General features: G+C 46.9%; 1 protein-coding gene across 2 annotated transcripts in view; it reads left to right on the top strand.

Annotated features, from left to right (window-relative positions):
- Window positions 1–11784, top strand: part of PEX5L (peroxisomal biogenesis factor 5 like) — an 86955-nt gene that overhangs the window by 53289 nt on the left and 21882 nt on the right. For both annotated transcript variants that reach the window (XM_006017181.3, XM_025195985.1), the window contains one exon: window positions 1606–1701. In XM_006017181.3, the coding sequence (XP_006017243.1) occupies window positions 1606–1701 (96 nt within the window). The remainder of the gene's footprint in view (window positions 1–1605; window positions 1702–11784) is intronic.

Raw genomic sequence — 11784 nt, forward strand, 5'->3', positions numbered from 1 at the left:
GGGAAAGCTCATGCGGATTAAAATTCACGTATGACCCCTGGATTCAATTCACCACTCCATCTCTCTGTTTTCATAGATCACCAATTTCAAGCCATGTTCTATCTCCACAGCTAAAAATCTTCAAACTTTGGGAAGAAGCAGGCCTGTTCCCTGTTGACCTCCCCTAATAAATTTATAGGCGGCCACAAGATCTCCCCTCAGCCGTCTCTTGTGAAGGCTGAAGAGATTCAGCTCTCTCAACCTCCCCCCGTAGGGTCTATCATGAAGGCCACTAATCATGCGAGTGGCCCACCTCTGAACCCTCTCGAGATTCCCCGTGTCCCTCTTGAAGTGTGGCACCCAGAACTGGACACAGTACTCCAAGTCCGGCCTGACCAGTGCCGCATAGAGGGGGAGCATCACCTCCTTTGATCTATAAGGATATATCTAATTAATATAAGTGTCTTAAGACAAAGTAGCCAAGTATTCCCAGTGTAACTTTATTCCCACACACTTTCTTCAAGATCTTTCTTTAATTTTTATTTTTGCTATCCCTACTCATACACTCAAGAGCTGACAAAAAAAATTTCTGTCCATGCTGAATCACTTTGATAAGAGAAAATCAGGCAGCTACTTATGTTTGTAAATACCCTATGCAATTCCTGTGTGCTAATCAATCCTATATCCTTTTATTATCGTCAAGAAGTTCCCTCCCCATATACTTATTGCTAGGATCTCTCAAGTGCTGATTTTTCATTGTTAAATCCTAAGCAGAAGTGCATGGTAGACAGAAAGGGCAAGAATACGGCATAGCACATTCTGCTTTTTATTGCAAATGGATGTCTATTTGGGAACAAACACTAAAATATAAATTCAGTTAAGTGCTGCTTCAAGTGGATTGCAATTTACAGAAACAGCTACAGCAAAGTCTTGATGATATGATTGCCTTAGGGAATGTGGCATAAATTCAGAAAAAAAATAAACTTTTCAGATCATCAAGGAGATTTCCAGTATAATTAATAGGCATCAGGAAATGGGACTTTAATGTAGATAGCAGGGAGTTTGGGCTGATAATAAAAAAGGTTCAGATAATAAAGGCTGAGCTACATGGGATCCAATTCTTGAACATAAATCTCAATTTCAGAGGGGTGTTAATCATGCTGAATACAGGTCATTCAAAAAGGAAGTGGTATCAGTCTAGGAATAGACTTCATGGTTCTCCTTATTCCTATTCCAGCACATATTCACCTCCCCCATAATGGAGCAAAATTAAGAGAAAAGAAAAATAGATCATCTCAGGCACAACATTTTAACACTACGTACCTTTTTAAAATTACTCCAAATTGTCTTTTTACTTTGCAACTTCAAGCAACGATTATCATCTGTGTCTACAAACAAAGCTGTTCAACAGGTCTAAGACCCAAGTGAAAAGACAACTGTAGGGAATGATAAGTTATTTTGCTCCTCTGAAGCACTGAACTCTGCCAAAACTGACCACAGCTGGCAGGGAAATGAGTGGTTTGCACAAGGTGAATGTCACTTTGGGTGCTGGTGAAGTGAGAGAGAAAAAAGGAACTCATGAATTTATGATAAAGCTTATCACTGTTCTTTTTTAATTCTTTATAGGCACGATCAACCAAAGAACAGCGCTGGGGAGGTCCACTCCTCTCCCGTAATCACTCTATGGAGGAGGAATTTGAAAGAGCGAAGGCAGCTGTTGAGGTATCATTTTAATTTCTGCCCCACCTTGGCTGATGTGCGCTATGAGTCAATCCTGTTAGTGTAATGGGATAATGGATTTCAAATGAATTTTGCAGCACATTTCAAGTCGAAATGAGATTATTTAGGGCAGAAGAAAAATACATTTATTGTAGTTACTCATTTGACATTGTACTGGTAATACTTCCCTTGGAAAAATAGAAGCTTAGGTGTAACTAGCCTGCAAAACTTACAGTCCAGATATTGTCCATCTATAATGGGCAAGGAAAATTTCCCATTAGTTTAAATACTGCCAGAGAAGTATGTATGAAACTGGAGTACAAACTTTCCCCAGGACCAGAGTGTTTTAGATTCAGCCTATTATGAACAGGTCTGTGCTCTGAACCCCCTTCTACACCTAGGTTAGATCCAGGGTTTGAATCTGGATGGTTCTTTGAGGACCCTCTTGATTATAGAAGAATAATATAGTCTTAGAAACAGACATGGTAATAATGCATATTTATAACAGGAACCAGGAACTCATGCATTTTAATAAAATAAGTGCTGAAATGCAACATAAGGAGGATTCACTTTTCTCTGCACTAGGGCAGAGAAATGGCTCGCATCCAGAAAAGTCCAGGGAGGTGTTGTGCGAGTTTCTTCAGCGTACCTGAATCTCATCCTGCAGTACACCTTAACAATGCCCTACAATATTCATGGCTTTGGCAGTCCTGAGCCTTTGTGGACAAAGGCAGACACTTATCAAATTTAACATATAATTTTGTAACCTAACTGGCTAAGACCACAAATCTCAAGCTTCAAATTTTGCAATTGCATCCCTCTATACCCTTTCAAAACCTTACACCCACAAACTGTCAGGACAGCTTGGTTCCTTTGGTACAAAGCCAAAGACGAAGCATGTGAGAACCAAAAATAAAATGCCCTTGGTTTGAGGGGATTTGGCTGTAAAAGTCCATTTGTAGGTACCCTGCAATCTCCTTTTTTCCCTGCAAATACACTGGAACGTCGAGGTGTTAGAATCCAGATCTTAGTGTTACAGTATGGGTCTAGATTCTGCCCTGATGCTAGTCTGATACCTCGGTACCTCCAGTAACTTCAGTGGAGTTTTTTCTGGATTTACACTGCTGCAGGGTCATGAGGCTCAGGAAATAGAGTTCTTCATTTAACCAATGGATTTCATGAATATTGTTTGCTTATAGCAGAGGCGGGCAATTATTTTGGGCGGAGGGCCGCTTACTGAGCTTTGACACGCCATCGAGGGCCGCATGACAAGCAGCCGGGGCAGATAAATATTCATTTTCTAAATTTTTTAGGGGCCCCACAGGCCAGATAGAATGGCCTGGTGGGCCACATCTGCCCCGCGGGCTGCATTTTGCCCGCCCCTGGCTTATGGTGAGGTAGGACAAGAGCATGCCCATTTTTAACATCATTTCACAGTGTTTTAATGCACATACAAATTCTTGTCTCAATTTACAGGTCTAACTCATAGAAGGAATCAGCTAAAGTTCAGTTGTTCTATAAACACTACACTGTATGTTTTGCCTGTTTATTTCCAAAAAGCATTGCCACCTGATTCCTGGTCAGAGATTCTTTGTAAGATAACTGCTGATGACGCATGAAAATATTTTCTAAGGTTGCACATCATGCACAGTTGCTTCTGGCAAGAAATAAGAGCCCCTGCTTTCAAATCTCCACCACTTGACATTTTCTAGGCACGCTTAGTTACATCATGAGCTGATCCTGAGGTTGGGACATGGTCTGCTGTAGTCTGTGGGGGAGCAGCAAGCAAGCTTATGATAAAGTGCCAGTGCTAGAAGTCAGTGATGTAGCTCAGAGTAGAGCTGCTCTTGCAAAGTGGTAGCAGCCCAGCCTGGCAGGCAGTTCCATAACATTCAGCACAAAAACCAGGTGCAATGGGCTTAGACACACAGCACATTGCAACACATTATGGAATTAATTTACAAAGCAAGGAGAGGAATGTTGTAAAACAAGCCTGTGCATTAAAAAGGTCACTCTGAGGCAGCAAGGACAGATGATTAAACTGTCTTAATTTAGTCTGGGAACCAGGCATTAAAAAAGAATCTAATTAAATTAGACTAACTGTGTAGTTGGCAGTTCGAGTAATGCTGCCTGTTTAACATAGAAAGTTGGACCAGGTAGTTAAAATGTAAGGGAAGAGATACTTCAGGGCACTTATTTTCATCTGAATATAAAAAGCATTGAATTGTCATTCGAGCCAGAATGAGGAGGTAAGGAAGCTTGGGTGATTGACAATCTATTGCAGCCCACTTCAGCAGATTAGTACATTCATGGGGAGAAGCCAGATACAGTTCAAAAATTCATCTTTTATGTTTGTGATGTTCCTATAATACTTTTCAAGTGAGAAAGCTCCAAATGGCAAGATTAGCCACAGAACTGATCACAGAAAAGAAGCACATTTCTGGATCTTTGTTACCTTTGTGAAAAGGTTTTAATTAACGATTTCGTGAGTGAAAATGCCAACCCAAATCCCCCACCCAGGATTCACTCTGACATCTTGGGAATAGTCTTAGTCTGTCAAATCTTGAGATTAAAGTAGGTCTGGGAGGTAATTACTTCTCAAAGAGTTTTAAAGAGACTTGCACCCTTGGAGGATCTTTAAATAATGGAGGAGGAGGTAAATTACTTTTATTGCCAGAGAGATTCTGGATATACTTGCAATAACTTTGGTGCCTACAAACTTGGCTACCGTTGGTGTCTCTCTAAAAATTAGACTTGATTGCTGCCTTCTCTATTTGCTGTACATGGAAGAGAGACAAAAACAACCTAATGTTTTTATGACTTCTAAATACTATATCAAATTTTTACTGGAAAAAAACCCACTTTCCAGTGGTTAGCTCTTTGTGTTCTTCCCTGTACAACCAGTAATTCTTTCAATACTCAGGATCAGAAATTTGTGATACACATCCACAAACCTATATTGGTAGGCAGTTTATCTTCTGCCAATTTAGCTGGTTGGGATAAAAATCAAAGTGAATCCAGGAAACACATGCAGCAGGTAAGAGGTGCCTTCCAGCTGAAATGAGGCAACCTTGAATCCATCTGTTGTCATACTGCAAACATATTTGTCACCCTCCTTTAGCTGAAAGATGAACAATTCAAATGGTGCACTTTGGCATTACTTTATCTGCATCATCATGCAGAACAGCATGGCAGCATCAAACCACTACAGTGTTGCAGCAAAATGAATTGATGTTGTATCATATAGCAGGGTGCTATAGGATAGGATCGCTGTGAAAATATAAGTCCATCTGAAAATATTGAAACAGGTGACAACTCCTTGTCCTCCACCATACTTGGTCAAAAAGGGCTCGTAACAAATGCCAGTAGTCATGTGAACAACAGACCTAGTGGCTTTAAATTGTTTCCCTAGTCCAGTGGTGCTCAACTTCTGGCTTGTGGGCTGAATATGGCCCATGGGCCATGGTCCAGACCCATGGTCTGGAAATTTGGCAGTAGCTTTCAGAGCTGCAGCAGTTAAAGCTGCCACTCTTCCCCATTGCCAAATGTTTGGACCCAGAGGGAGCCCAGTGTGGCTAGATCCAGGGTACAGGGTTTACTACCGCTCTGGATCTCATCTGAGAAATCAACCCTGCAAGCTGCCCCTATGCTGGATCCAGCCCATGGACTAAACCTGCCTGCGGGACCCAGCCCATGGACCAGTGCCACTGAACCTGCATGTGGGACTCGGCCCACGGGGCCACAACTTTGAGCACCATTGCCCCAGTCTGTAGAATCTGTCAGCTGTATCTTTCCCCTCTTTCACCCCATAGGTTCCCTGTTGAGAGTGAAAGATTATCCTTTGGGGACCACCCCCTCTTATAATGGGTAACATTTTCCCAAGTACTTAAAGTAATTTAGGAGCCTCAGCCTCACTTTCAAAAGTGGCTTGGGAACTTGGTAGCCTAAGTCTCACTGAAAGTTAAATCTTTACAAAGTTATATAGACACCTGAAGGAACATATAGGTTTCTAATAGGACAAGGAGAAGGAGAACTAAGCAGGTTAAAGCTTAGCTCACTAATTTCAATTTGAGTTAGGCATCTAACCTGTTCAGGCATCTTTGAAAAATCTGACTACATACTTAAGTGGGTTAGGTACCTAACCCCAATGAAAGCAGAGAAGGTTAGGCACCTAACTTCCTTAGACACTTTCAAAAGTCCTACTAAAAGCCCCTCTCTCTGTGCCACCATAACAATCTTCATGGTGGCACAAAGGGAAAGCAAGCAGATGTCTATACCATTTGTTGCTCCACAAATGCCCAAATCTGTGGCCCTGACAAGAGCTGGTAATAGTAATAGGTTCTGCCACTTTATTGCAGTAGACATCTGTTAACTTTATGGAAAGGAAAGGACTTAAGATTCCTTGGACTGCAATGAAGGAGAGATTAAGAGTTTGACTGTAGTTTAAAGGGTTATGTAGTCAACTGGAAAAGAAGGGACTTGGGTTCAGACACTGTTAATATATTTAGCCTGAAACATTTTACATGAATAAAATGCATACCTATCTTTGAGGCAGACACCGAAGTACAGGTGTCTCCCCCTCATCTGCCTCCCACTCCCCACCATTTTCAAAGGTATATATAAGGGGTTTCAGCACTTAACAGGAAGTTCTGAATTCAATGTAGGGCCCAGAGACTGCAGTGCCCTAACCCCTTTGCAACAAAAGGCCTAAATCACTTTTTGAAATGCTACTTGGGAGTTTAAATTTATTAAGCACTTTTGAAAATTGTTACCTACCATCTCAGTAGGTACTCCTGTATAGTCAGGCCAGAAATCCTATGCTTACCTTTATTTAAATTCATATCTGAAGACTTCACTATAAGGAGACTTTAGATTTTTTTTCAGCAGAATACCAGCTAAGAAAACCATTTGCTGCTAGCTGTATAAGGATAGCTATTTTTGTGCTGTTAATCTCAAATAGCATGAGGAAGCAATATTTTAAAGAGAGAAAAAGAATGTGTCATCCTTGTTTTTTTTATGCAATGGTCAAGAAGAAACTTCTGCAATCATTCTTCACTTGATTAGCTCTTTCTTCTGGCAGAGCAGCACAGCTAAAATTCTCATCTCAAAAACCTGCAAAGGTTAACAGAGGTAAATTCAAACATTTTCTGTCTATAAGAAGGAAGCTTCAGGATATTTTCTTTATAATTATAACCCAGGAAGTAAAGAATCTGGGGAATATCTTGCTTCCTGTTAATTTAACTGTTTCAGCACACTTACCTGTTTTTTAAAAAGGCAAGGGCCATGCTTATTGGTGACGTGTAGGGGTGCATGTGGGTGCACATGCACTCCCTGAGATTGGCCGTGCACCCCCTAGAAGTGCCACCCGTGAAACCAGAAGTGCCGGCGGAATTGCACTTCTGTTTTCACCAATGGTGGTTGCATGCTCGGCGATTGGCAGCTGGGGGAACCCCCCCGTCAGCGATCTGGTGCCCCCCCCAGACTCCGGAGGCACAAGTTGCCCATGGCCCTGGTCCATGTTCACTTAATGACACGGTGGTATCTGTTTTCTAATCTCAACAATCTCACCTCCTGCCGTGCTACATGTGCACGACAGAATGCACAATTTTGGAATTGGGGGTCACTCCCAATAACTCCATTACTTCGTCCCAGTGCGGGGGGGGGCCCGGGATCATGATCAGTACTGTAGCAAGAGAAGGGGAAGCAGGGTGACCGCCCTGGATGCCAAAGTGAAGGGGCACCAACAGGCAAGTCAATATTGTGCTAGTGAGCTGAGAGCGAACAGCCTCCCATGTGCCCCGGTGGGGAGGGAGGAGGTGGGGTTGGGACAGGAGGAGGAGCCACCCATGGTACAGCCCGCACAGGATGACCACCCCTCCCCCCGCACCAATGGCTCCTCATGAGCCACCATGCCCCTCCCTCATGCCATGCTCAGGGCCACCCCCGCTTCCCACCAGAGCCTGGCTTGGTATGGCCCACCACCCCACCCCTTGCCCTTGGTACAGTCCACTTGCTTCCCTGCAGCATGCATATGGCGCTGCCCCCCCTCCTCCCTCCTCCTCAGCTGCATTGGTAGGGCCACACACCTACAATGGTATTGCCCATTCTCCCCCCCTGCAACTGGCATTGATATGGCCCTGTGACAGGGGGCTGGCTCAGGGCTGAGTCTCAACATCAGCCCGCCCACCCGTGCGCCCAGTCTTGCCTGCCAGAACTTGCTGGTTTAATAATTGATGTTAAATGCAGGATGCTACTCATTTTAATGCCCCAATGCCACGGGACATTGTACACAGCGCCATACCACCTCTATACCATGTCCCATGCCTTGCAGATGGCGTCATAAGTAGATCATAACTCCGGCCTAGCGCCCGGCTAAACTCAGTCCTATGTTGGGCTTGTTGCACTCTGTCCATCACTGGGCCACATGCATACCACCCCCCTCTCACTGGGGCCGCTTTCACTCCACCCACTCTCACTGGGCCTCTTACATACTGCCCCTTACTGGGCCACTCTCTACCTGCCCTGGTCCCTGAGCAGCCCCTCTCAGCGCCATCGGGCTTACCTACTCTCACACTAGCCAGTCCACACGTTGCCCTTCAGGTTGCTCAAGCTTCCCTACTCTACATGACACCAGCCTTATGCCTCACACTGGGCTGACTCTGCTGCTAGCCCCTCCCCAGGCAACTTCATACATTCATGTCCTTATGGGGGCTGGCCCATGTGCTGCTCTTCAGGCTGCCTCTACAGCCCTATTCAACACACCCCCAGTGTAGCCCTTCAGATCACCCTTGAAAACATACTCTACACCTACAATGCACAGCCCTTCAGGAGCCACCATGCATCTACTCTGGGTGGGCCACATACAACTTCTGTCCCACTCACTGGGGTCACTCTCTTCCATTGCCCTCTCTCTGGGGAGTCTTACAAACCTGGGGGGCTTAGGTGCCTCTCTCTAGGGGCACCTGCCCCTCCACTGTCTGTTCCCACTCATAATCATCCACTGAGTAGTGGGGGCTGGGGTTATAAGGTGCCCCTACCCACCTTTCACTGGGGAGGCAACTGGCCTGGCATTTCTAGGAAACTTCCCCACCACGGGCAGTCCCACCAGGCCATCCTTCCCCAGCAGGGTGCAATTTCAAGTCATACCCAGGACCAGGAGCCACCTGCCATCCCCATAGCTCCTGCCCTGATGTCCAAGATGTTTCGAGCAGCAGCTCAGCCAGATGTTGTTATCCCAGCTGCCAGCAGCAGACTCCTGCCTCAGTCCTGAGAGCCTGGATCTAAAATGGAGGCAGCTTAGCCAACTCCTCCTACCCCAGGGCTCTCCTGCAGTCATGTGGCTGCCTCATTAGGGCTAGCCCACACCTGCAGGCTGCCCTGCTGCCTGCTCTCAAACCTTAAAGTGACAGGCATCAAAGGTGCCCTGGCACAGGCCGTCATGCCCTAGTAAAGCCCAGCATAGGGGTGGTATATAACCCATCACTCCCACTCCCCGCAAAGACATGGCCCCCCAAACCAGCCCAGAAAGTATGTTTTTGAATTTTAACTTTTTAATATATTATAATAAAATGTAATATTTTTCATATTTGGCACACAAAATTATTATTTTTATAATTATTAAAGTTTGGGGCTGGTGTTTTTCCATCTTGCCCCAGCCACCAAACTTCCTTGCTACAGCACTGATCATGATGATAATCCCAGGCTCCCCATGCACTGGCAAATAGAAAGCTGGGTGCCTGTGACCTGATGGGGTTCCAGGGCTGGGACCACCAATCAGCTAATTGTTGTTCTCAGCCCTGGGACTACTCCACAGCCAGTTCAAGACTCCAGTGCAGTCCCAGAGCTGGGACTGCTAATCAGGTGATTGGGGGTCCCAGCCCTAGGACTACACTGGAGTGTCAAACTTGCTCTGGTGTGGTCCTAAGGGTGAGACCACCAATCAGATGATTGCTGATTTCAGCCCTAGGACCACACCAGAGCCAGCTCAAAACTGCAGTGTGGTCTTGTGGCTGAGACTGACAATCAGCTGATTGTGGGTCCCAGCCTCAGGACTGCACTGGAGCCAGTCTCAGAGTCCTGCCATGCAGCCAGCATTAGGCTGCCTGGTGGGGACCATGTCACATATTCAATTTAAGACACAGTGGAAACCAGACACAAAATTATTACATACATTGAGGAATAATTTTGTGGCTTATTTCCCATTTTATGGTGCCATTAATTGTATGTGGCCAAGTTACTATTTACACAGTATAAAAATGTGTTAACCTGGCAATACATCGGCTAAGATGGTTGTAAAAAAACTTCTATAGTATGTTTCATCCCAACTCTGATTCCTATAAAATCCATATTACAAACTGCCACAACAATCAACTGGAGCAGAGTGAAGTCAGTGTGGGATGCTTCAGAAATTCCCATCTCTAGGACATCTATTAGTATCTAGCCACATCATTGGAGATGAGCAGGGATCCGGGTTTTCTGTTTCCCACAGTAAAACGTAGAAAAACAAGAATTTCCCCCTTCACCCAAGGAAAATACAGATTTTTCATTTTAACGGAGAAACCCGCAGATTTTGCACTTTTACAAAGAGCTCTCTGTAGGATTGCAGAGTTTCAGCCTGCAAGGGACTGGTGGGGAGCGGGAGGAGGGCAGTCAGGCAGGGGGTGCCACGTGCATGTATATGCATATGGCTGCCAGACAGCCTGGAGAGCAGCTCCCACACATAAGTCTGGGAGGGTGGGGGGGAATTGAGGCCCCTATAGGGAGGGAGGCAGGGAGGGAGTTGGGCAGGGCTGGGGCTGCTGCCTATCTGTGGGGTGCACGGGGCTTGGGGCCCAGGGCCAGAATGCACATGCATGCATTCCTAGGGGGCGCAGGAGGAACCTGTGTCCCCCCAGATCTGTACACAGAGTGGGGACAGAGGCAGGTACAGGCTGCCCCCTGCGGGCTTGGGCTCCCTGCCCTGCTGCCCTCCTAAAGGGCCTCCACAGCCCAGTAGGTGCAACATGGTGCTGCAGGGCAGAGCAGGGCCATGCAGGGAAGCTCTTTGCTACTGCGAGCTCTAGTGCTGCCCTGGCAAGGTGTCCTTTGCCCCCACAGCAGCAGTGAGGGACACAGCTCCATGCTACTGCCCCTACTGATGTCATGCAGGCAGAGGATGCCTCGCCAGGGTAGTGCGGAGCTTGCAGCAGCAAGGGGCTTCCCCGCATGGCCCCGCTCTGCCCTGTGGCACCAGCTTGCACCCACTGGGCTGCAGAAGCCCCAGGGGGAGGACAACAGGGCAGGAAGGCCAAGCCCACAGCAGGCAAACCCACACCTGCCCACACACCACTCACAGATCTGGGGGGCACAGGTCCCTCCTGCCCCCCCTGCCCAAGCAGCAGGAAGCCAGCCCCCCCTGCCCAATCCCACAACAGGCAGGCAATAGGGAAGGAGGGAGCTGGGCCCTGGCAGCTGGTGGGGGTCGGCAGAGGGCTGGGGGGTGGGAGTGAGGGGCACCAGAAGGGCCATGGGGTCTGTAGGGAGGAGTGAGGGACACCAGCAGGGCCAGAGGGCTGTGGGTGGGGAGTGAGGGGCACCAGCAGGGCCAGGAGTCTGTGGCTTGGGAGTGAAGGTCCTGGACCTGCATTCTGCAAGCTAAGAGGGCAGAAAGACCTCTGATTTTCCATGATAAACAATAGGGCAGTGTGAAGCTTCAGCAGCCAATTTGATTCAGAGGAGATTTGGCCCGATTTGGCAATCGAATCTCTGAATCTGAATCAAACTGGGACACCAATTAAAAGGTCCGAATCGAATCTGAAGCCTCTGAATTGATTTGGAAGAGATTTAGAGCTGCTTTGGAGATTCAGCCATAGACTAAACAGGCAGCAGTCCTCACCACGCTGGACACAGCTGCCTCCAGCTGGTAAGTCTGTTGTGGGGGGGCAGAGGGGAGAGGGAAAGGGTGCAGGGGAGGGAGAGATTGGGGCTGTGGCTGTGGCTGGGACAAGCTGCCCAGAAGGAGCAGGGGGCATGGGACTCAGGGAGAGGGGCAGGGGAGTGGTGCAGGATGCAGGCATGGCAGCACTTGGAGCGGGGACTATGCCCTGC

The sequence above is a fragment of the Alligator sinensis genome, unplaced genomic scaffold, assembly GCF_000455745.1.
Source record: "Alligator sinensis unplaced genomic scaffold, ASM45574v1 scaffold301_2, whole genome shotgun sequence".
Taxonomy (NCBI): Eukaryota; Metazoa; Chordata; order Crocodylia; family Alligatoridae; genus Alligator; species Alligator sinensis.